Below are 24034 nucleotides of genomic sequence, written 5' to 3' on the forward strand. Positions count from 1 at the left end.
TAAAAAAAAAAAAAAAAAAAAAAAAGACCAAGAGAGACTAAAGAACAGCTTCAATTCAGAGACTTGAAAATCATGAAAACTAAATGCTACGCATCACTATGGATTAGGGGAAATATTCTATAATGGAAATTGTTGGTATGATCAGTAAAACTGAATAAGGTCTGCAGAAAAGATCTGTACAACAGGATTGTATCAATTTTAAATTTTCTGATTTTGGCAACTGTACTGTGGTTATGTAGGTGAATGTCGTTATTCTTAGAAAATACATTCTGAAATATTTTACTTTCAAACGGTTCAAGGGGAAAACATACACACCTGTCTCTCTGTGTGTGTCTGAACGTGTAGAGAATTACAAAGTAAATGAGGGTGGGTCCTTTGAATAATTCTTGCAGCTTTTCAGTTTGCTGTTATTCCAAAATGAAAAGTCAGTTAAAAAAAAAAAAAAAAAAAAAAGACAATTCTGGCTCCCTCTGCTGGCTGTCTCACCAATGACAACATGCATGAGGAGAGCCCAAGTGTTCCATCTCTAAATTCAGGAATACAGAAGACACCCTGGTCTTTTAACTCCAATCTCTTGGAAAAACGTAACTAATATTAAAAATCCACTTACAAGAACATACTCTCCTCCCTTCCTTTTATTTACATTTGTCATTTTATCTTTGTGTTTTCTGAATAGCAATGAGTCTTATTTTGAGCTTCACTGAGCAGGAAGCAAGGGCACCCACATTGATTATTTTTTTCTTCTTTTTTTGAGAGAATGTCTCACTCTGTTGCCCAGGCTGGAGTGAAGTGGCACACTCTCGGCTCACTGCAACCTCCGACTCCCAGGCTCAAATGATTCTCCTGCTTCAGCCTAATGAGTAGCTGGGATAACAGGCAAGGGTCACCACACCTGGCTAATTTTTGTATTTTTTGGTAGAGACGGGATTTTGCCATGTTGGCCAGGCTGGTCCTGAACTCCTGACCTCAGGTGAACCACCCACCTAAGCCTCCCAAAGTGCTGGGATTACAGGTGCGAGCCACCACACCCGGTGAGAATTAATTTTGAACTTCATTTGCTGCTTTAATTTTAGAGCAAATTTGAGCCTTAATCCCAGAGAGTTTCAAGGTTCTCTGGCTCCCAGCTCACTTAGTGCTCTGGGTATTGCGGGGGGCAAACATAACAGGGTCGATGAGATTCTGGGAGCTGAGTCTGACTCACCCCCTCGGCAGCATCAATGAAAAGAACCACTCCATCTGAGATGCGCAAGCCAGCTGTGACCTCATCAGAGAAATTCACATGTCCTGAAAAGCAAATACTAAGTAAGTCATCACTTGGTGTAGGATAAAGCACAATTAACTGGTACAGTGAACTGAGGGGGCACTTCAAAGCCTGTGAACCTCTAAATACCCCCTTCCCCTCCTCGCCATAACCCGCTGCAGGATAAAAATATCCCCCATTAGAATCATATCCTTGCATTAAGCTTTTCTACGGGAGGCTCCCTACATAAAAAGAGGGAAGTGCCCAGGAGAGCATGAGTCCACATCACACACCAGCTTAGCCTAATCAGCAGTGAGCAGAGTTCTGTGGGACTCAAGACAATCTGGTGGCAGGAGAAAAGGCAAAGGAGGGCCTGGAGCACAGTGTGCTGTTGGAGGAAGGCAGTTCCTGCCGAGGTGCTATAGGCGCAGGGGCTGAGAGGTATCAGGACACTGGGCATCAGATGGTGCCAAGAAGGCAAATCAGCCAAAACCTAAAACCTTTCAGTTTTTAAAAACTCTGCCCCAGTTGGTCCTTTCAATAGGAGGAAGAGTCAGCCAAGGGGTCCTGTTCCCAAGGTCATCTGTATGTTCACCAGTCTCCTTTGAGAGTACTCGAGGCCAGGAACTGGCTCTGACTCACCTTTAGCTCCCCAGCAGATAGCATGGGGCCTGACGGGCTGAAATGAATAAATGAATACGATTCCCTAACATTTTTACATATTCAAAAGAGTAAAGACATGAATAGGAGGCCTGGAGTACGATGCTTGCTAAATTAACAGTCAGAAACAAAGGAGAGAGTTAAAACTGAAAATGGTGTCAATGAAGGTGAGGGAATGTAAAAACAAAGATGCACTGCTCTGTTCTGCTCTGGAAAGTGAGAGGACACATGCAAAACCAAGACAAGGTTCCAATAATCAAAAGCCAAAGGATGTCCTACCTGGAGTGTCCATGATATTGAAGAGATAAGATTTTCCTTTGGTGTCTGGCAAGACCACTGTCACAGGAGTGCTTTTGATGCCTACACCTCTCTGAAAGAAACAAAGAGTGGTCAAGACCTCTTCCTATGCAAGAGGGGTTCATTTTGCTTTTGGGGCTCCCCAATTGCTAGTAAATTACACTGATGGCTCTCCTTATAGTGGGTGATTTTTATCTAGGCTTCTAGCCAGCATGACCTTGAAAATAAAATATTTTGGTGTTAGATAGCATTTTTGGGGGGCTTGTTTCAAGTATGAAAAGATGAAAATGAATTACTGCAAACAAAACAGTATTAAGCCCTATCAGAGAATCCAGGGTCCTAGAATCTCATCCTCTTTATACATGAGAAACAAAAATAGCTGAGCACCTTGAAAGTAAAAAGAAACAATCTGGGGTATTTTAGGTTTTTTTTTTTTTAAAGAAATATAAAAGCTATGACAGGAATAAACGTTTAAAATTCCAGTCAAACAAATATATAAATGCATTATAAAACAGTAACAGCTAACACTAACTGCCTATCTATCTTTACTAATTCCAAGTGCCTTTAGTTAACCATACTTATTTATACTTAAAACTTCCATTAGGAAAAAGGGACAGAAATAAGAGGGGGGAAAGACAAGGGGTCAGAGAGTACAGAGAAAGATCCGGATGGAAAGACAAAAAGAGGAACACAAAGATATAGGGACCCATTTTCAAAGAGAAGCTACTCCTAGAAAGAGGTCATCATATGGATGGACTCATCCTGCGGATTTTTAAAGGATGATGTCATTTAAAAAAACATCACGCTGAGCTTCTGCGTAACTTAAAGCACAAATGCAGACATCACCTCTTAGTATTTGCCCTGTATTAGGCCAAATTTAACCTAGTCAAGAACAGGAGGGTCCCCCTCCCAACCTACAGCTTGCCTACCCAGTTCTTTTTTAAGTTATAACCCTGGAGTAACTGGAGGAAGAAGGAGATGGGATGTGAGAAGTGGGGAGAAAGGAGTAGAGTACGAACTAAAATGCTATCATAAAGGCTCCTCTACATTCCCTACAAAACTATTACTGGGGGGTCTGGTGTAGGCAACAATCGGATTCCACAACGCATGCTTACCTCTTGCTCTGTGAAGAGGATGTCAGTATAGCACAGCTGAAAAAAATTAACTGTTGTTACCACCTGAGTTCAGACTCCTCTCCCACAAACGAACCATCAATCACTTTCCCTCACCACCTCCCAGCTCAAGGGTTTCTTTGAGATTAAAGAGAGACAGCGAGCAGGGTGTCCCCACAGCAATTCCAGACAATGAGACCAGTGCCCTCCCAGCTGGAAATGCTCCTGGGTGCGTGGAGGGATTTTTAAATTTTTTTTTGGAGACAGAGTTTCACTCTTGTTGCCCAGGCTGGAGTACAATGGCGCAATCTTGGCTCACTGAAACCTCCTTTGCCTCCTGGGTTCAAGAGATTCTCCTGCCTCAGCCTCCCAAGTAGCTGGGATTGCAGACGTGCGCCACCACGCCCAGCTAATTTTGTATTTTCAGTAGACACAGGGTTTCACCATGTTGGTCAGGCTGGTCTTGAACTCCTGACCTCATGTGATCCACCCAGCTCGGCCACCCAAAGTGCTGGGATTACAGGTGTGAGCCACCACGCCCGGCCGGGTTTTTCTTTTTGGTTGTGGTTTTGTCTTTTTTTGAGACAGAGTCTCACCCACCCAGGCTAGAGTGTAGTGGCGTAATCTTGGGTGACTGCAACCTCTGCCTCCCAGGTTCAAGCGATTCTCCTGCCTCAGCCCCTCGAGTAGCTGGGACTACAGGTGCACATCACTGTGCCCACCCAGCTACATTTTGCATTTTTAGTAGAGATGGGGTTTCGCCATGTTGGCCAGGCTCGTCTCAAACTCCTGACCTCAAGTGATCCTCCTGTCCTGGCCTCCCAAAGTGCTGGGATTACAGGCATGAGCCACCGCTCTTTTTGAGTTGGGGGAGGTCACTAAAGACCAGGTATAGCTGAGAGCTAATTTATATCAAATGCACAGAATTCTTAGCATGGTAAAGGGAGACACATGTCAGCCTTCATGCTAGAGTGTTAAAACAATCAATCTGGCAGGGATTGAACACTTATTGCACTGAGACTTGCAGCCACAGTTGGCCTCATTCACAGGCATTTAAATTTACCGTGAAAACCAGGTACAATTGTATCATATTTATAGAGCGGGCTATTAATACTATGACAGCAAAGAAGAGACTATAAAAGTCAGGACATATCATAACAGAGGAGGGATCCCAAGTGCAAAACGGATCATCCAAAAATACTGCAGCTCAATATTCTCTATGCTCCTGAGAAAGTTGAAATTATTTTCTTACAGCCTATTAATAGAGATCACAATTATAAAGCTGCACTTTGGAGGCGTCATTATTTATAGAGAACAGGAAGGGTGAAGGAAGGAGGAGAGAGACATCTCTATCTGTTCTGAATGGTTCATCCTAAACTACCTCAACAGAAGTTCTACTTACATCTTGGTCATAGCGCTTTCTGATTTCCGGGTGAGTCTGCTCAATTAAACAATCTACAAAACATGTCTAAAAGGGAAGAAACAGTTAACACCTGCCAACCACAGAGGAAAATTTACTGTGCCCTTCCCCCAGCTCCCAATACACCACATAATTTAGGGATAAGGAGAGAAAAAGGAGAGCAAGGAGGGTTATGGGACAGCAAAGAATTAACACTGAAGCCACAGGATTATTTTCAAATAAAAGATGAAATCTTTCTTAGACAGGCATCCCTCAGGAAATGAAAACTTATAAAAATCAGAGTAAGGCTCAATTTCCCATCTTCTGTCCAGATGTAGACACAAGGCTCAGGAACAGGCTCCACCTGCTGCTTGGGAAAAGCCAGAATTTCACAGTATGGCTTCGTAACAGGCATGCAGTACCCCGAGTCAGTAGGTTGAGCCTTGTGACCTCAAACCTCAACCGCTGTGACTCTAAGGGCTAAAACATGAGCAGGCACAAAAGAGAAATCCTGTTCCAAGTAGCTGAAAGTTCTCTCTTACCTTGCCATGGTGGAGATGTCCACAAAGGGTCACATTTCTGATGAGCTCTGAGTTATCCATCAGATCTGCCAAGAAACTGAAAGGACAAAGGAAAAGAGAAAACAGACATTGGGAAAAGTTTCCAAATGAGGAGTGGAGTTTAAGGTTCAGGCATTTTTGGCCAGGAACAACTTTCAGACCCATTGGAGAGCCCTCAGGCAGATGCGAATGTCTATACTTACGTAGCAAGAAACTTATCCAAGAGGTAACACGATCTGTGAATGGACTATCACAGGGATTTAATAGTAAAATAGCAAGACTAAAAAAGGAAGAGGCTAGCCATGGTGGCTCACACCTGTGATCCCAGCACTTTGGGAGGCTGTGGGTGGATCACCTGAGGTCAGGAGTTCAAGACCAGCCTGGCCAACATGGTGAAACCCCGTCTCCACTAAAAATACAAAAAACTTAGGCCGGAAGCAGTGGCTCACGCCTGTAATCCCAACACTTTGGGAGGCCGAGGCCACCACGACCAGCTAATTTTTGCATTTTCAGCAGAGACAGGGTTTCACCATGTTGGTCAGGCTGGTCTCAAACTCCTGACCCCCAGTGATCCACCTGCCCCGACCTCCCAAAGTGCTGCGATTACAAGCATGAGCCACCGCACTCAGCCAGGACTTCCAACATGGTGAAACCCCATCTCTACTAACAATACAAAAATCAGCTGAACATGGTGGCATGTGCCTGTAATCCCATCTACTCAGGAGGCTGAGGCAGGAGAATCACTTGAACCTGGAAGGTGGAAGTTGTAGAGAGCTGAGACCATGCCACTGCACTCTGGCCTGGGCAACAAAGTGAGACTCCGCATCGGAAAAAGAAAAAAAAAAAAAAAAGAGAGAGAGAGAGAGCACCTAAATGATCCTACACACATATCTACCTGCTTTTGCTCTCCTTTTCAAAATAAAGAGTTGAGGGCCAGGTATGGTGGCTCACACCTGTAATCTCAGCACTTTGGGAAACTAAGGCAGGAGAATAATTTGAGCCCAGGAGTTTGAGACCAACTTGGGCAACATAGTGAAACCATACAAAAATTAGCCAGGCGTGGTGGTGTGTTCCTGTAGTCCCAGCTACTCAGGAGGCTGAGGCAGACACATCTATTGAGCCCGGGAGGTCAAGGCTGCAATGAGCTGTGATTGTGCCACTGCACTCCAGCCTGAGCAACAAAACGAGACCTTATCTCAAAACAACAGCAACAAAAACAAAATAAAGAGCTAATATGTTCCTAAAATACTCAGCAGTCTTACTAAGTCCAGACAGGCTCTGGTGGACCCAACAGTGATAACTGTAATACCCAGATCTGTCTTAAAGGCTGGCTTTCAACATCAAACTAAAGACCTGGAAGAAGAGGAAACAGCTAACATCTGGATGAACACCAAGAGAAAAGTTAAGATTGAGCCCAAATATCCCAGCAGCCACACAAGCTGAAGGAGAATTTGAGAGCTATGTACGGCCACAATTTACTGGCTATTTCAGCCACAAACCACCTCCTATCTCTACAAAAACATGAACCCAGGGCATTCCTGCAGAGAAGCTGAGAAACCTTGTAACTTACTCCATCTCATACACTGTAACAGGTAATGTCTGCTCCATCAGAGTGAATTTCTTGGTTTTCACTGGCTTAATAATGGGTTCTAGAAGAAAAAAAAAGGTAGTGATGTGTAGGTGGGCATAAAACATAAAAATACGGAGCACTATTCCATTAGACTGACCTTTCGGAATGTACGATGTACGACATCAATTTCTTTTACTCTCAAGGTTCACTCATGTTGAGAAAGTTTTGGAAATGCTATTTGGCATGAGACAGTGAAGGACCTTGAATTGTGGAAAGAGGAGTCGGGGCATCATTTTGAGCAAGGGTGGGAGGGAGGGAGAGGAAATGGATGTAGGTTGAGGTCAATGTCAGTTCAAGATCTTTCCTCGCATTTATAAGATGCAATTACTTTCCAAAAGATCAATTAAAACTTTTTTTTTTTGGGAGACAGGGTTTCACCCTGTTACCCAGGCTGAAGCGTACACATGGCACAATCAAGTGATCCTCCTGCCTCAGTCTCCCGAGATGCTGGGAGGCATCCACCATTGTGCTCCGCTAATTTCTGTACTTTTTTGTAGAGATGGGATTTCACCATGTTGCCCAGGTTGGTCTCAAACTGCTGGGCTCAAGCGATCCTCCCGCTCTGGCCTCCAAAAGTGCTGGGATTACAGGCATGAGCCACCACTTCCAGCCTATGAAAACCATTAAGATGCAGTGGCTCACGCCTGTAATCCCAGCTCTTTGGGAGGACAGGGCAGGCGGATCACTTGAGGTCAGGAGTTCAAGACAAGCCTGGCCAACATGGTGGTACCCCGTTTCTACTAAAAATACAAAAATTAGGCCGGGCGCGGTGGCTCAAGCCTGTAATCCCAGCACTTTGGGAGGCCGAGACGGGTGGATCACGAGGTCAGGAGATCGAGACCATCCTGGCTAATACGGTGAAACCCCATCTCTACTAAAAAATACAAAAAACTAGCCGGGTGAGGTGGCGGGCGCCTGTAGTCCCAGCTACTCGGGAGGCTGAGGCAGGAGAATGGCGTAAACCCGGGAGTCGGAGCTTGCAGCGAGCTGAGATCCAGCCACTGCACTCCAGCCTGGGTGACAGAGCGAGACTCGGTCTCAAAAAACAAAAACAAACAAACAAACAAAAAAAAACAAAAATTAGCCAGGCGTGGTGGCAGACGCCTATAATCCCAGCTACCAGGGAAGGTGAGGCAGGAGAATTGCTTGAACCAGGGAGGGGGAGGTTGCAGTGAGCCAAGACTGTGCCACTGCAATCCAGCATGGGCGACAGAGCAAGACTTCGTCTCAAAAAAAGGAAAATAAATGGACAATGCACATTATGAGAACTGGTTAAAAGGGCTGGAGTTATTTGGATGGAAAAACATATCAGGCCACAGGGTAAATAAACTTAATGAGTCTTCATGCACCTAAACTGATAGCATATAAATAAGAAATAACTCTTATTTACCTAGAAACTAGTTAAGAGCTTTACTGAATATTAAAAGAGGATTAACTGAATCTTAAACCAGAAACAGTACCTGAAGGTAGTAAAGAAAAACTGATCAATTCATTTACTGAACTTTTAAGGTTTGCTGACAGCTATGAAATGAAGTTTCCAGGTTTCAATTTCACCTCCTCACAGCCCAGCCCCTCCTGACGTACCTGTGAGAGGCTGAGTGTCTTCCTCTTGAACTATGGTCTCCACCTCAGGGCCGTACACCTCCTCGGCTGTCGGGTAGTACTTCTTGTCCTCATGCAGCACCACCTCCATCCCGGGGTGGTCATCGTCATGATCTCCTATGTCATCGTCATCGTCATCATCATCCATCTGAAAGCAAGAGGGAGAAGGAGAATCAAAGAGGCACACGCCTTTCCTGTTTGATGTCTGACCACCTCCGTGAGTGACAGCACTGACTGTACATGCTGGCCAGCTTCTTATTCTGAGTTCTATGCCAGCGGGGCAGGTTCCACTCCTTTGAGACCATTCATAAAGAGAAGACTCTAAGCCAAGGCCATGGACAGTGCTCCTGATTCAAACTTGCCCCTTCCTGAATGTGGGCCACTGGTCACAAGTGAGTTGAGACTGGAGAAAACAAATCACAGCACCGCCCTTTAGGGGGAAAAAAGCAACTTTCTCCAAGGGCAGAAACCAGAAGACAGAGGTAAAAACTGGAGATAAGCCCATACCTTTAACATTTTCACTTATATCCACAGAATTGTTTTTGGAAAATAACTTTGTGATAGATAATAACAGGGGCCGGCAAGGATGTGGAGAAACTGAAACCTCACACACTGCTGATGGGAAAGAGGTGCAGCTGCTTTGGAAAATAGTTCGGCAGTTCCTCAAAATGTTCAACACAGTTACATATGACCCAGCAAGTCCACTCCTAAGTATATACCCAAGACAAATGAAAACTTATGGCCACACAAAAACTTAGAAATCAGTGTTCATAGTGGCATTATTTATAACAGCCAAAAAGTGGGAACAACCAAATGTCGATGAACTGATGACTGGATAAATGAAATGTGGTCCATCCATACAAAAAATTCGGCAACAAAAACAAACAAAATACCTGTACTTGCTATAGGTATACACATGCTACAACATAGATGAGCCTTGAAAACATGATGTGAGTAAAGAGGCCAGACTGAAAAACCTGCATATTATATGATTCCATTTATATGAAAATATTCAGAATAAGCAAATCTATATAGACAGAAAGCAGATTGCCCAGGGCTGGCAGGGTAGGTGTGGGTGGGAGGGCAATGGTTAAGGGGTATAGAGTTTTTTCTGAGATAATGAAAATGTTCTAAAATTGATTGTGATGACAGTTGCGTGACTCTATGAATACCCTAAAAGCCATTAAATTGTACACTTTACAATTAAATAACTTCAATTCTACCTCCTTACAAATTAATCCATAGTCATACGCAACATTAACGAAGTCATTCTCGCTTCTGCTAAAAAGTTTTCCAAATAATCTAAGGTGGCTACCAGATCACCCTTTATGTCCTAAAACACTTACTGAGCATGTAATATGTGCTAAGCTCTGTTCCAGGTGTTAGAACTAAGGCAATGAAGGAAAAAGAGGTACTACTGGAGCAAAAAATCTGCAGAGAGAGAATAACTTCTACAGGTATCTGGGGAAGAGGATTCTAGTCGGCTGATGAAACAGAATGCAAAGGCCCAAAGCCAAGAGCATGTGGCAACTTTGAGGTTTAGCAAGAAAGCCAATATGGCGAGAATGGAGCGAAGAATTGGGGAACAGGAAGCTGTGATCGCACGGGAGGCAAATACACAGGATCTTCGAGACCACTCTAAGAAATTGGACTTTACTTTTACTCTAGAGCAAAAGTAGCGGGGCAGGTGCCATTAGTATCCAGTGGGTAGAGGCCATGGGTACTGCTAAACATTCTACAACACACAGAATCCTCACAGAAAGAAGTATCTGGCCCCAATGTCAACAGTGCTGAGACGAACAAACTCTGCACCAGGAGTTTGGAGCAGAGAAGTGATATGATCAGATTTCTGTTTTAAAAGAACCACTCCAGCCCCTATGCTGAGAATACACCAGAAACAAGGAGATTAGTTAGGGAGCTACTGCAGTAATTCAGGAAAGAAAGAACAGTGATGGTGGCTTGGACTAGACAGAGTAGGAACTGGGAAGGTGGTGAGGAGAGGCTGAATTCTGGATACATCACAAAGGTAGAGTCAAAACTGTTTTCTACTGAACTGAAAGGAGGTATGAGAAAAAAGAGAAGCAGCAAGGTTTTTGATCTGAGCACTGGAAAACAGCCTTGCCTTTATTGAGATGAGGAAGAAAGACTGTAAGAGCAGGTTAGGGGAGCAGGGCAGGGAAAGCTCAGTACTTAATGTGTGAGATAACGCCAGGTTTGAGATTCCCTGTCAGACATTAAGTAGACACGCCATGTAGGAAGGTGGACATACAAACGTGACATTCAAGAGGAAAGTCCAGATTGGAGATACAAATCTGAGTCGTCGTGAATACAAGTTATTTGATAGAATGGATGAGATCCCCAGAGGAGTGAGTGTAGACAGAGAAGAGGTCTGAGAAATGGAGCTCTGGGCCTGCTGACATTTGGAGGTCAGGGAGATGATGAGGAAGCAGCAGCAAAGGCTGAGAAGGGATGTCAGTGAGGAGGAAAACCAGGAGTTCTCTGAAAGCCAGAGGAAGAGAGTATTTTAAAGAGGGAATGATCAGCTGGGTCAGATGATGCAGGCAGGTCACGTAGGATGAGGGCTGGGAACTGACCTTGGGATTTAGCAAGGCAGAGGTCACTAGTGATCTTGACAAGAGCAGTCTGTGGAATGGGAGAGGCAAAAGGATGGAAGTGGGTTTGAAGGAAAATGGGAGGAGAGGATCTGGAGACAGCAACTATGAACAACTCATTTGAGATGTGCTGCACTGCAAAGCAGGGAAAATCTGGAGGTAAATGAAGAGGGATATGGGGTCAAGAGAGAGTTTTAGGATGAAATGACATTTTTTCTCTGTATGCTGATGGGGACGAACTGGTAGACAGGGAAAACTGATGGCACAGGAGAGAGAGGGCAGAACTGCCAAAGGTCTTGAGAGGTGAGAAGGGATGGGATTAGTTTCTAGTAGACAGAAGCATGAACAAATAATTCATAAGAATGGAAGGGAAGGCATCGTATATGAGTACAGGTGTAGGCAGGTGGGTAGAGGGACTGCTGGGTGCTTGTGTTCCTTCACACAAATTACAGCATGCCAACCTCTTCCTTAAGAACACAAAACCCTCCAGTGGTAAGACTGGCTACCTCCTACCATCTTACACTCTACTTCTACTAAAGTGGCCTAAGATTACATTAGCTCTTTTGGCAGCCACATATATCTTACTGGTGGTGGCTCCAAAATAGCTATCAAGCCAGTTTTCTACTGCCCCATACTGCTGAATATATTATGAATCTAACTGCAGGATTTTATATAATCATTTCTGACTGCCTGTAATTACCTCTACCGAGTCTACAGTAGCTCAACAAGTCTAAAATAAAACTAAACCAATATTCTTTTATCATTGTTTTTTTAAATTTTTAATTTTTTTTATTTTTTTGAGATGGAGTTTCACTGCAATCTCTACCTCCTGGGTTCAAGAGATTCTCCTGCCTTAGGCTCCAGAGTAGCTGGGGCTACAGGTGCATGCCACCATGCCCAGCTAATTTTTGTGGTTTTTTTTTTTTTGAGACGGAGTCTTGCTCTGTCTCCCAGGCTGGACTGCAGTGGCCGCATCTCAGCTCACTGCAAGCTCCGCCTCCTGGGTTCACGCCATTCTCCTGCCTCAGCCTCCCAAGTAGCTGGGACTACAGGCGCCCGCCACCTCGCTCGGCTGGTTTTTTGTATTTTTTAGTAGAGACGGGGTTTCACCGTGTTAGCCAGGATGGTCTCGATCTCTTGACCTCGTGATCCGCCCGTCTCGGCCTCCCAAAGTGCTGGGATTACAGGCTTGAGCCACCGCGCCCGGCCAATTTTTGTATTTTTAATAGAGATGGGGTTTCATCATGTTGGCCAGACTGGTCTCAAACTCTTCACCTCAGGTCATCCGCCCACCTCAGCCTCCCAAAGTGCTGGGATTACAGACATGAGCCAATGCGCCCAGTCTTAGAATGGACACCTTTCTTTCCTGTCGCCATTACCAAAATCTATGCATCTCTGTTATATACCTCAATATAATTAAAAAAAAATAAATCTGTCCAGGCGCGGTGGCTCACACCTGTAATCCCAACACTTTGGGAGGCCAAGGCATGTGGATTGCTTGAAGTCAGGAGTTCAAGACCAGCCTGGACAACATAGTGAAACCCTGTCTCTACTAAAAATACAAAAAACATTAGCCAGGCATGGTGTCACACACCTGTAATCCCAGCTACTTAGGAGGCGGAGGCATGAGAATCGCTTGGATCTGGGAGGCAGAGGCTGCAGTGAGCCAAGATGGTGCCACTGTGCTCCTGCCTGGGCAACAGGGTGAGGCTGTCTCAAAAAAAAAAAAAAAAAAAAAAAGAGAGAGAGAGAAAAGAAAAGAGGGAGCTGGGCATGGTGGCTCATGCCTGTAATCCCAGCACTTTGGGAGGCCAAGGCGGGTGGATTCTTGAGCTCAGGAGTTCGAGACCAGCCTGGGCAACATTTTGTCTCTATGAAAAATAAAAAAAATTAGCTGGGCATGGTGATGCATGCCTGTAGTCCCAGTTATTTGGGAGGCCAAGATGGGAGAATCACTTAAGCCTAGGAGGTGGAGGTTGCAGTGAGCTGAGATTGCGCCACTGCACTCAAGCCTGGCAACAGAGTGAGACCTTGTCTTAAATAAAAGTAAGTAAGAGCGAGACGAAAAGAGCAATATATTTGCTTTACCTCATCAAGATCTTTGGTCTCTCTACCCAATTCATCGTCATCTTCATCAGAATCAAGCTCTGGTCCAATATAATTCCCAAACTCATCATATAAGTCGGTGTCCATGATGCTAAAATTCAAGGAAAGGAGTTAGATTCTGGCAAAGTAATCACGGCCTCCATGTGGTGGCCCCACCTACCTAGTCTTATGGTTGGCCATACCCCTTTCAGAACATGCCTCCTCCCAGTGACATCAATCTACTGAAGGCTCCTTCCAAAGACCAGTACTTTACCCAAGTCTCTGCCCTACTTGTCTCTATTTATGTAGTCTTCCCTCCACTTTTTTTTTTTTTTTTTTGGTTTCAAGCAGAGTTTAATAGGCAAGAAGGAAAGAAGACAGAAGGAAGAAGCTCCCCACTACAGAGATGGGGTGGGGTGCTCCAAAGCCAAAAGAGGAGGTCCCCTTCCTCCACTTCTTTAATACCAAATTTAATTTTAAAATAACTCAATGTCAAAAAGTGGCAAGAATAGTACAAACAACTTACTTTTTCCTAAATTATTTGAAAGTGAGCTGTTGACACAGTGGCTCATCACCTCCTAATACTTTAGTGTAAGGGTGTGCAAACTCTGGCCTGTGGCCAAATCTGGCCTCTCCAGCTGTTTCTGCATGGCCCTCTAGCTAAGAATGCTTTTCAACATTTTTAAATTGTCAAAAGAAAAATATTTCACAATACATGAAAATTAATTATAAGGAATTCAAATGTCTGTGTCTACTTAAAAAATTTCATTGGGAGGCCTGGCGCAGTGGCTCACACCTGTAATCCCAGCACTTTGGGAGGCCAAGGTGGGCAGATCACCTGAGGTCAGGAGTTCGAGACCAGCCTGGTCAACATGGCAAAACCCTGTCTCTACTAAAAATACAAAAATTAGCTGGGTATGGTGGCATATGCCTGTAATCCCAGCTACTCAGGAGGCTGATGTAGGAGAATCCCTTGAACCCAGGGGGTGGACGTTGCAGTGAACTGAGGTGGCACCACTGCACTCCAGCCTGGGAGACAAAACGAGACTTCATCTCAAAAAAAAAAAAAAAAAAAAAAAAAGGTTCACTGGAAAACAGCCATGCATATTCATTTACATCATCTACAGTTGCCTTTACACTGTAATAACAGAGTTGAGTAGTTGGGACTGAAACCATATGGCTCACAAAGCCTAAAATACTATCCAGTCCTTAACAGAAAAAGTTTGCCAACCTCTCCCTCACCTTGTGTGCTTCCTACAAACAGGAACATTCTTCTACATAACCACAACACAACCATCAAAATCAGAAAATTAATATTCACACATTACTACCACCTAATTTACAGATCCCATTCAAGTTTCACAGATTGTTCCAATATGTTTCACAGACTGTTCCAATAATATCTTACACGCCCAAGGATCCAATCCAGGATCATGTTTGCATTTGGTTGTCATGTCTTTAGTCTCTTTGGATTTACAATCTTCAGTCTTTCCTTCCAAGGACTGTCGTGACATCCTTAAGGATGTCCCTTGATTTGAGGTTGTCTGATGTTACCTTATGATAATATTCAGGTTATGTGTTTTAGGCAGGAATATCATAGAAGTGATGCTGTGAGAACATGTGAGAACTGTGGTTCTCAAAGCATTTCCTATCAGGTGATACATGATTTCAATTTGCCTCATTGGTGGTAACATTAACTTTGATCACTTCATTAAGGTGATGTTTGCCAGGCCTCTCTATTGTAAAGTTACTCATTTTCCCTTTGTAAGTAAGTAGTGTTTTATGGGTTTTTTCCACTTCAATTATTGAAATTCTATTCAAAGAAACAGTTCAAATGCCACCACCTCCTTCAAGCTTTCCTAGCTCCTCAATTTCTCATTCCCCTATCCTACTAGAGCTTTTTGCACCTTTATCAGTGTTTAATTTTGTCTTAAATAGTAGTTAACTGGCTGGGTGCAGTGGCTCACACCTGTAATTCCAGCACTTTGGGAGGGCAAGGTGGGCAGATCACGAGGTCAGGAGATCGATACCATCCTGGCTAACACAGTGAAACCCCATCTCTACTAAAAATACAAAAAATTAGCCAGGTGTGGTGGCACGCACCTGTAGTCCCAGCTACTCAGGAGGCTGAGGCAGGAGAATCACCTGAACCCAGGAGGCAGAGGTTGCAGTGAGCTGAGATTGCACCACTGCGCTTTAGCCTGGGTGACGGAGCAAAACTCTGTCTCAAAATAAATAAATAAATAAATAAATAAATAGTAGTTAACTGTACTAATTACCATCACCAACTATAGTTTATAAGCAATAAAGAACAGACTAGAGCATCAGGGCTCTGGAGTTGGAAGACTTAGATTCAAATTCTAACTTTGCCACTAACAACTATGTAACTTCAGGTAAGTTGCTTCATCTCTCCAAACCTGATTCTTATTCCTCAACTGGAAAATGGAATGAATAATCCTCACTGAATAAATGTGTATGAGGATTACAAAAAACACCCTGTGTAAAGAATTTACCAGAGTCCCAGGCTCAATAAACAGCTAGCATTATTTTTTGCCATCCTTGATCATGAGAACCCTGTGTTCCATGCATCTGCTTCTTCCCTTCACTTCTTTTATGACACTAAATTTAATTTTAAAATAATACCAAAAAGTGGCAAGAACAGTACAAATAACTTTCTTTTCCCCAAATATTTGACAGTGAGCTGCTGACACAATGCCTCTTCAGCTCCTAATACTTTAGGGCAAGAATTCACAAACTCTGACCTGTGGCCAAATCTGGCCCCTCCACCTGTTTTTGCATGGTCCTCCAGCTAAGAATGCATTTTACTTTTTTATTTTTTTGAGACAGAGTCCCACTCTGTTGCCCAGGCTGGAGTGCAGTGGCACCATCTTGACTCACTGCAACCTCCACCTCACAGGTTCAAGCGATTCTCCTGCCTCAACCTCCCAAGTAGCTGGGATTACAGGCACCCACCACCTCAGTTGGCTAATTTTTGTATTTTTGGTAGAGATAGGGTTTCACCACATTGGCCAGGCTAGTTTCGAATTCCTGACCTCAGGTGATTCGCCCGCCTCGGCCTCCCAAAGTGCTGAGATTACAGCTGTGAGCCACCGCACCCAGCTGCATTTTACATTTTTAAATAGTTGAGAAAAAAGTACCAACGCTAACACAGTCAACAGCCAAGACAGCACCTTGCATAAGTAGAAACTGGATAAATGTTAACTGAATGGAATGTTTAATTTTAAGATGCTGATATTTCTTGGATTAGACTGATACCTCCACCTCCCTCAATGCCATCTGCTGGGTGCTGAATGTAGAGAGAGAATCGGAGCTCCAAGGACCAATAACTAAATGTAAATTATTATGGAAACTTTCACATGCATACAGATTCTTTTTACTTCCAAAAAGCTATTATCGCGTTTATGCTTATCTCATTCTCCCAAGACCCCAGTCAAGTGCTTGAAGAAATTATTTATCTATTTATTTTATATATATTTTTTGAGACAGAGTTTTGCTCTTGTTGCCCAGGCTGGAGTACAACCGGACGATCTTGGTTCACTGCAACCTCCGCCTCCTGGGTTCAAGAGATTCTCCTGCCTCAGACTCCCGAGTAGCTGGGACTACAGGCGTGCACCCCTACGCCCGGCTAATTTTTTTGTATTTTTAGTAGAGAGGGGGTTTCACCATTTTGGCCAGGCTGGTCTCGAACTCCTGACCTCGGGTGATCCGCCCGAGTCTGCCTCCCAAAGTGCTAGGATTACAGGCGTGAGCCACCGCGCCCGGCCGATTGAAAAAATTTTTATATAAAGCTGTTCATGGAACAAGCCAAGTTCAGTTCTGCCTCAGGGCCACTGCACTTGCCATTCTCTTTGTCCAAAACGCTATTCCCTTTGATATTTTCACCTTGTCCCTTTATTTCAATCAAGTCTCCACTAAAATGTCACCTTCTCTGTCACTCTAAAAAGTCCCCCATACATACTCTCCAACTTCCCACTTTCACTGTTTTATTGTTATTCACAAATGTTATACATTTATCACTAGCTGACTTATATCTAGTTGTTTACTGTTCATTTCCCCAACTACAGTTTAAGCAAGGGCTTGTTTTGTTGACTTAGAACAGTGCCTAGCGTAGACTAAGCCCTCAATAAGTATTTATCGAACTAATGAGTGACTCTAACATGGTACAGAGAATATAGCTGATTTGCCCACAGTTACACAAAACTAGCGACTCATGGTAACAAACCTCACTGCTGCTTCCCGCTACAATGCAGGCGCTCAAAGGGAACGTCGGAGGGAACGTGGCAGAGAACGGCTGAAGGCGGCACAGATGGAAAAGGGAATGAGCGACGGGACTGGACAGTTAGAGCAACACTCCTTCCTAGGGATACGATTTTACGGACTGAGGCTATAGAGGCAGCCCCGAAATCGAGGTGTGTGCGTGCGTGCGTGCGCGCTTCGAAAGCTTTGGGGAGGCACGCGGAGGAGAGGATCTTCCATTATTTTTTCCGCTCCAGGCCTCAATTCACCCATCCGTAAAGCAAAAGGGGCAGATAGCATATAAAGCCTCTTCCAGATCTGACGCTCTTTAATTTCCTATCCCACCTGGAGCAACCATTCCTTGCCGCTAACCCGCTTCAACTTACCTCCCGCCTGCTCAGCTAAGAGTGCTGAGGCCGCCGCCGGACAACGCGCTTCCGCCCCACGCCAAAGAAACGCCTGCGCCCGCCGCCAGGAAGGACCCCGCAGACGCCGCTGTCGCCTTTCTGCCCGGGAGGACAACCCTCCGCCTGAGGACCAGTTCCGAGGTATGCCCTCGCGGAGACAGGAACTGGCAAGGCGGAGTAGCCGGTCCCCAAGACGAGTAGCCCAAGACGTGGGCTGCTCCAAAGAGGGTGAGACCTGAGGATGAACGAATCTGATCAGGCGCCTCGGGACTACCCTGAAATGGGGGGCCTTCCGGCAGATCACGTGGCCAGGCTGTTAGCGCAGTTGCTGGGCAACCACAGCTGCCGGAGTGGTCTGCGCGGGTCTGTCCTCCTGTTGGCTTATCAGGGAATCTCCAAAGAAAACAAGGGGACCAAGGACGGGGCTGCTGGGGTGAAGGTCTAGGAGGCTGAGTAAGGGGACAGAAGGGTTAGTAAATGCCTGAGGAGGGCTGAGAACTGGACACTTGAGTTCGGTTACTGGCCAGCCCAGCCCCTTCTTGGCGTTCAGATTCCCCACGTTGGGGTAGGGTGGCTGTGGGATTGGTTGGGGACCTCCTGCTTCCTTGCGCTAGGGCTGTTGGTGATGACCCCGCCACAAAATCTAACTCAACTCACTAGGAGTTTGCAGTTCAGAGAGGTCCCACAACAAGTAAATGCCAGAGCCACGACTAGAACCCACGTAGAGAATCTCTCTGCAGGTGGCTCACGCCTGTAATCCCAGCACTTTGGGAGGCCGAGGCGCGCGGATCACTTGAGGTCGGGAGTTCGAGACCAGCCTGGCCAACATGATGAAACCCCGTCTCTCCTAAAAATACAAAAATTAGGCGGGCGTGGTGGTGCACGCCTGTAGTCCCAGCTCCTCGGGAGGCTGAGGCACGAAAATTGCTTGAACCCCGGAGGCAGAGGTTGCAATGAGCCGAGATCATGCCACTGCACTCCAGCCTGGGTAACAGAGCAAGACCCTGTCTAAAAAAAAGAAAAGAATATCTCTGTAGAAATCAGTCAGCCTCAGATACGCAGAAGCTACAGAAGTACAGTGGTAGAACTAAAGACATTGCCCAGGTACCTAGGGACCTCTGTTCCAGCCCTGGGCTGGACAGAGGGATTTGGGATCGGGTCATTGAGCTCCTTCCTCTGCCCCTTCTGCTTGATTTCCTGCTCAGTCATTGCGTGTGGTTTGGGTGAAAGTCTCCTTCTTCACTAAAGACATTCAATGAAGAATGAAACTTTATCCCTGAGCTCAAAGGTACCTAACAAGAGTTCTGCTTTTGTGTGAGGTCTCCTGTTGAAACGACTTGCTGTAGAACAGTCCTATGGGGGAAGAGTGAAGGAACTGAATTCTGAGATCCAAATGCCTCCTCGACTGAAGCACCAAAATTAAAAGTATTTTTGGAGGCACAGAGCAAAATTAAGACAGAACTCCAAATTGAAAGTCAGGACTCTGTATTCTATTTTCAGCGATAAGTCTTGTGTAAGTCCTCACTGTGAAATTCAACTTGTCTATATAAAATAGAAAACCAGATTTTTGTAACACCTCCCAGTGTGAGTGACATAATGTCCAGGGTGCTTTGGGGTCATTTGTGTTCTGGTGCATAATCCAATAACCCTCTTTCCCCTGATATTGACCGTCCACTGACGTGTATTCCCTTTGCCTTCCCGGGCACAGGCCATGGAAAGGAATGACATTATCGACTTCAATGCTTTGGAGAAAGAGCTGCAGGCTGCACTCACTGCTGACGAGAAGTACAAACGGGAGAATGCTGCCAAGTTACGGGCAGTGGAACAGAGGGTGGCTTCCTATGAGGAGTTCAGGTTGGCTCACTGCCATTTTTCTCAGGCCCTCCTGTTATGGTGGACTATAGTAGTTAACCCTGAAAGCAAACCATTCTGGGCCCCACCCTCTACTATTTGATCTTATGCAATTTCCTTAACTTCTCTGAGTCTCAATTATTTATCTGTAAAACAGTAACTGTTATAATTAAATGAGTTCTTGCACATAAGACTGAGCAAGTGTCTGATACATGTGAAGTGCTTGAAAGCAGTCAGCTATCGCTGTGGTTATTGTTATTATTATGGCCGTATTGGTCTGTAACAGGTTCATCCTATACCATGCAAAGTCTAGCTGCCTCACGCCCACAGACACAGCATTAAGTCCATTGCTTAGTTTCTGTCCTTTGCCCACAGGGGTATTGTCCTTGCATCACATCTGAAGCCACTGGAGCGGAAGGATAAGATGGGAGGAAAGAGAACTGTGCCCTGGAACTGTCACACTATTCAGGGAAGGACCTTCCAGGATGTGGCCACTGAAATCTCCCCGGTAGGTGAGGCCCTGCCTCTTTAGTCCAGCAGGATTCTCTGCCCTAAAGCTTCAATCCTGTTTTTTCGTTTTGTTTTGTTTTGTTTTGTTTTGTTTTGTTTTAACCACACATACATTGTCTTTATTTGTCATGTTAAACCTACAGATAGGTTTCTGCCTCCAATCCCAGAAAGAAAAACAAACAGCAGATGGCGAAGCTGAGTTGAACTGGGCAGAACGAGTCAGAAAGTTGGGCTAGGAAGCTCCACTTCCCTTAGACCTTTGACTTTCATTCTCAGATCAGATTTGGGTTGCTCTGCCTCTGGGTTGTATGGTGTCTAGTGTAATGATCCTATGGCAGTGTTGAGAGAGAGACCCCGACGTTCAGATCCTTGAGTTCCTTTCTCTCTTCCTGAGATTTCCAATCAACCCATCCACACGACTTACAGTTAACCTCAACTTACTCTTGAAGGCCAGAACTATGTCTCCATTCTTGAATAGGAAAAGTGCAGTATAAATGAGAATCTCAAATCATGGCGTGGATTCCTTGGGGGCCCTCCCTGTCTCATCCCCAGCTTCCTCATCTGAAAATGAGGCCCCCAAGGACCACAGCCTTCCCAGTGCTCAGAGAGTAGTAAGATGAAGAGAGTAAGATGAAGACCGACAGGTTCTCCTCACTGTCACTGTTGCAGAGCAGCTGGAAGAGCTCCTGACTCCCTTTCCTTCCTTTGTGATTCAGGAGAAAACCCCCCTCCAGCCCGAGACCTCTGCTGACTTCTACCGTAATTGGCGGCGACACTTGCTAAGTGGGCCAGAGCGCTACCAGACTCTACTGCAGCTTGGGGGTCCAAAGCTGGGCCGCCTCTTCCAGACAGATGTGGGGTTTGGACTTCTCGGGGAGCTCCTGGTGGCACTGGCTGATCACGTGGGGCCGGCTGACCGGGCAGGGGTGCTGGGGATCCTACGCAGCCTGGCGAGCACTGGGCGCTTCACACTGAACCTGAGCCTGCTGAGCCAGGCAGAGAGAGAGAGCTGCAAGGGCTTGTTTCAGAAGCTGCAAGCCATGGGCGTCCCCAGATCCATGAAGGAGGGGCTCAGCTGGGAGGAGCAGGGTCTGGAGGAACAGTCTGGTGGGCTCCAGGAGGAGGAGAGGCTCCTGCAGGAGCTGCTGGAGCTGTACCAGGTTGACTGATGGGACAAGCTACTCTCAGAGGTCCCGGTGGTCACTGGAGGCAGTTTTTTGATTGTTGTCTTGGGGGTTCTGCAGGACCATAATAAGAAATCCACACTTAGTTCCCTTCTCAACTTGGAATTTTCAGAGCAAAAATAGGAATCAAGTCTTCCCCACTTCTCCAGTCCCTCAGTGTCTCGCTATTTTGAACTGTGTGTATCCACGGGACAGTCAAGAACTCAGGAAGTTGAAAGCAGTTTTTCCCCACCCTTACAGTCTGCCAAGCCTCTAGCCCACTGGCCTTGAGAGATGAGAGTGTGCCCAACCAAATGCTGGCTATTCCAGTTACAGCCTCCACTCAGAAAAAGAAAAAAGCAAAATCTTTATGGTAAACAAACACTGATCTCCACAGCTCTTAACAAGAATGTTTATAGCCCCAAACCAATGAATGGACATGTAATCAACAAATGATCAAATGCTACCTCATTTGAGGTGTTGAATTTTCCCCTAGAGACTCAATTCTTGTGCAGGTTGGGCCTGGGAAAGTCCCAAGCCATCAGCTCAGGTCCAGCCAGCCTCCTGAATGGCCAGATATGCAGGAGAGCGGGTTTCCTCCATTTCCCGGATTGGTGAAAGGGAAGACTTTTCCACCAGGCTGGCAGGGCAGGGCCTGGAGCACTGAGGCAGAGATTTCCCTGCCTGAGCACCTTGGCCCCTTCTCATTCCGGTTTCCTTTGACCCATTCTTGGGTGAGTGCCAATGTTCTAGAAAGGGGAGTGAAGGCCAGGTTCTAGAATGGCTTTCGCCCAAGATTGGGTCTGGAATGTTAGAAGGGCATCTTGTACATCCACTGGGCATAAATTGCCTTGCATTTGGCAACTTCCTCTGCAGGTTGTTGCTGCTTTTCCTGGCTGCATAATCCTTTCCTCATCCAGAGGCCTCAGCTCATCAGTGCTTTCTGGGAGCCCCATGAGCCTTTAATGCCTTGGTTTTGCCCTGCCCCTCTGACCCCTCACTCCTTCAGGCATGCACCTGGCCCTCACCACTGTGCTCCTGTGGGCATGGGGGGGTCTCCAGGCCTTTGAAATTGTAGAGAAGGAAAACATTTTTCAGAAGACCCCCTGCCCTGCTTTCCTGATGTTTGAAAATGCAGCCTACCTGGCCGACATGAGCTTTGAGCTTCCCTGTCACTGCAAACCCGAAGAGGTGCCAGCTGTAGTCTGGTTCTACCAAAAGCACCTAGGTAGCAGCCACACCAAAGTGCTGACGGACTTCGATGGGCGGGTGCTGACGGAGGCAGCCCAGGTACGTGTGGGCAGCGACATGCTGGCCCGCTTCAGCATCCGCATGTTCAGCCTGTTGGTTTTCAGGGCTCAGCCTGAGGACTCGGGCCTGTACTTCTGCGGCACCCGCAAGGGGGACTACTTTTACGCCTATGATGTGGACATCCAGAACAGTGAGGGAATGGTGGCCACTTTCCAGGACGAGGGCCAGGAGCCCTTTGCAGATGAATACTATGGGCACCTCCATGTCTTCACCACCTTCTGGGAATGGACCCCCTGTGACCGCTGCGGGGTGCGTGGGGAGCAGTGGCGCATCGGCCTCTGCTACCTGCAGAGCCCAGACCTCTCCCCACGCTACCTCAAGGCGGTGCCTGATGTGGTGTCCTGTGGCTCAAGGGCTGTGCCAAGGAAGCTGCAGACCAAGGCCAGGGACCACACCCCTGAGCTGCTGGTTCGGAGCTGCATAGTACCCTGTGAGAAGACGAAGACCATCCGGGAGGGTGTGCTGGCCATCGTTAACTATGTGTCCAAAGTGGGCAGCCGGCCCTGGGTGCCCCAGGTGCCCATTCAGTTCCACCAGCAGAGACTGGGCCATGGACTCATCATCTCCTGTCCCGGGGCCCGGCCAGAGCATGCCGTGGCCTGGGACAAAGACCGCCAGCACCTCTACCGCACACAGTACCTGAAGGGTGTCAACAGGTCCATGAGGGTGTTCATTGACCACGGCAACCAGCTCCACATCCGCTTCACCCAGCTGGATGACCGGGGCATCTACTATTGCTGGAGGCAGGGTGTGCGAGTTGCTGGCTTCCGGCTGGGTGTGACATCTCGTGGGCGCTACCCAGCCTCATTGTCGGATCCCGAGACTCGCTCGGCTGTGGAGCTCACCCTGATAGGCTACCTGTTCATCACGGCAGTCTTCGTCACCATTCACCTCTGTCGTTGCTGCTGTTACTTATTTCAGTGTTGTCCCAACTTCTCCCCTTAGGTTCTCTCTTTCTCCAGCTCTGAAGACCAGTTGTCCTTCAATGTGTTTGTTAAATGATACCAGATGTCTCTGGGTGGGTACCCTGGGGTGGGACGTGTGGTAGGAACGTGTGGACAAATCTGTTAGTTATAGCCTGCTCCCCATTTTCATGGGCAGGTCTGGGGCCTGATCTGAGAAGTGGAGGGGCTTGAGGCTGGTGGGAGATTGGGGACTGAGGTCAGAATGGAAGTAGTTAGGGTACACGTGTTTCCTGACTTCACACTTAGGTCAGAGAAGGAAGGCGTGAACTCAGATTTATCCAGTGGTAAACACTGAGCAGTGTTGAATCGTGTTTGAGCTGCTTTACTTTCTTGCCTCTGAGGATTGTACTGGTTGAGTTGCAGGTAGCAGGGA

At 46.3% G+C, this 24034-nt stretch overlaps 3 protein-coding genes across 8 annotated transcripts in view; 2 read left to right on the top strand and 1 right to left on the bottom strand.

Annotated features, from left to right (window-relative positions):
* Positions 1–18104, bottom strand: part of EFTUD2 (elongation factor Tu GTP binding domain containing 2) — a 44681-nt gene extending 26577 nt beyond the window's left edge. The window contains exons 1-9 of one of the 3 annotated variants that reach the window (XM_025363801.1): positions 17841–18104; positions 13201–13309; positions 8483–8648; positions 6839–6917; positions 5251–5326; positions 4712–4777; positions 3313–3348; positions 2180–2270; positions 1202–1284 (exon numbers count right to left, since the gene is read on the bottom strand). In XM_025363801.1, coding sequence (XP_025219586.1) covers positions 1202–1284; positions 2180–2270; positions 3313–3348; positions 4712–4777; positions 5251–5326; positions 6839–6917; positions 8483–8648; positions 13201–13305 — 702 coding nt within the window. In that variant the 5' untranslated portion in view covers positions 13306–13309; positions 17841–18104. The remainder of the gene's footprint in view (positions 1–1201; positions 1285–2179; positions 2271–3312; positions 3349–4711; positions 4778–5250; positions 5327–6838; positions 6918–8482; positions 8649–13200; positions 13310–17840) is intronic. The other 2 variants (XM_025363802.1, XM_025363803.1) reach the window with 2 other exon arrangements.
* A 1468-nt stretch (positions 18105–19572) lies between these two features.
* CCDC103 (coiled-coil domain containing 103) lies at positions 19573–22260 on the top strand. 4 transcript variants are annotated; one of them, XM_025363813.1, is made up of 3 exons: positions 19573–19715; positions 20088–20220; positions 20939–22260. In XM_025363813.1, exons 1-3 carry the CDS (start codon positions 19573–19575, stop codon positions 21389–21391), a joined length of 729 nt encoding a protein of 242 aa, XP_025219598.1. In that variant the 3' UTR covers positions 21392–22260. The 4 variants fall into 4 exon arrangements, with proteins under 4 accessions (XP_025219598.1, XP_025219599.1, XP_025219600.1 ...); XM_025363814.1 differs by having other exon boundaries at positions 20088–20224; positions 20939–20973; XM_025363815.1 differs by having other exon boundaries at positions 20088–20224; positions 20942–20973.
* A 28-nt stretch (positions 22261–22288) lies between these two features.
* On the top strand, positions 22289–23972 carry FAM187A (family with sequence similarity 187 member A). The gene has a single exon (XM_025363808.1). It carries the CDS (start codon positions 22397–22399, stop codon positions 23639–23641), a length of 1245 nt encoding a protein of 414 aa, XP_025219593.1. The 5' UTR covers positions 22289–22396; the 3' UTR covers positions 23642–23972.
* Positions 23973–24034: the final 62 nt, after the last annotated feature.

Source organism: Theropithecus gelada, chromosome 16 (genome assembly GCF_003255815.1).
Source record: "Theropithecus gelada isolate Dixy chromosome 16, Tgel_1.0, whole genome shotgun sequence".
Lineage (NCBI taxonomy): Eukaryota > Metazoa > Chordata > Mammalia > Primates > Cercopithecidae > Theropithecus > Theropithecus gelada.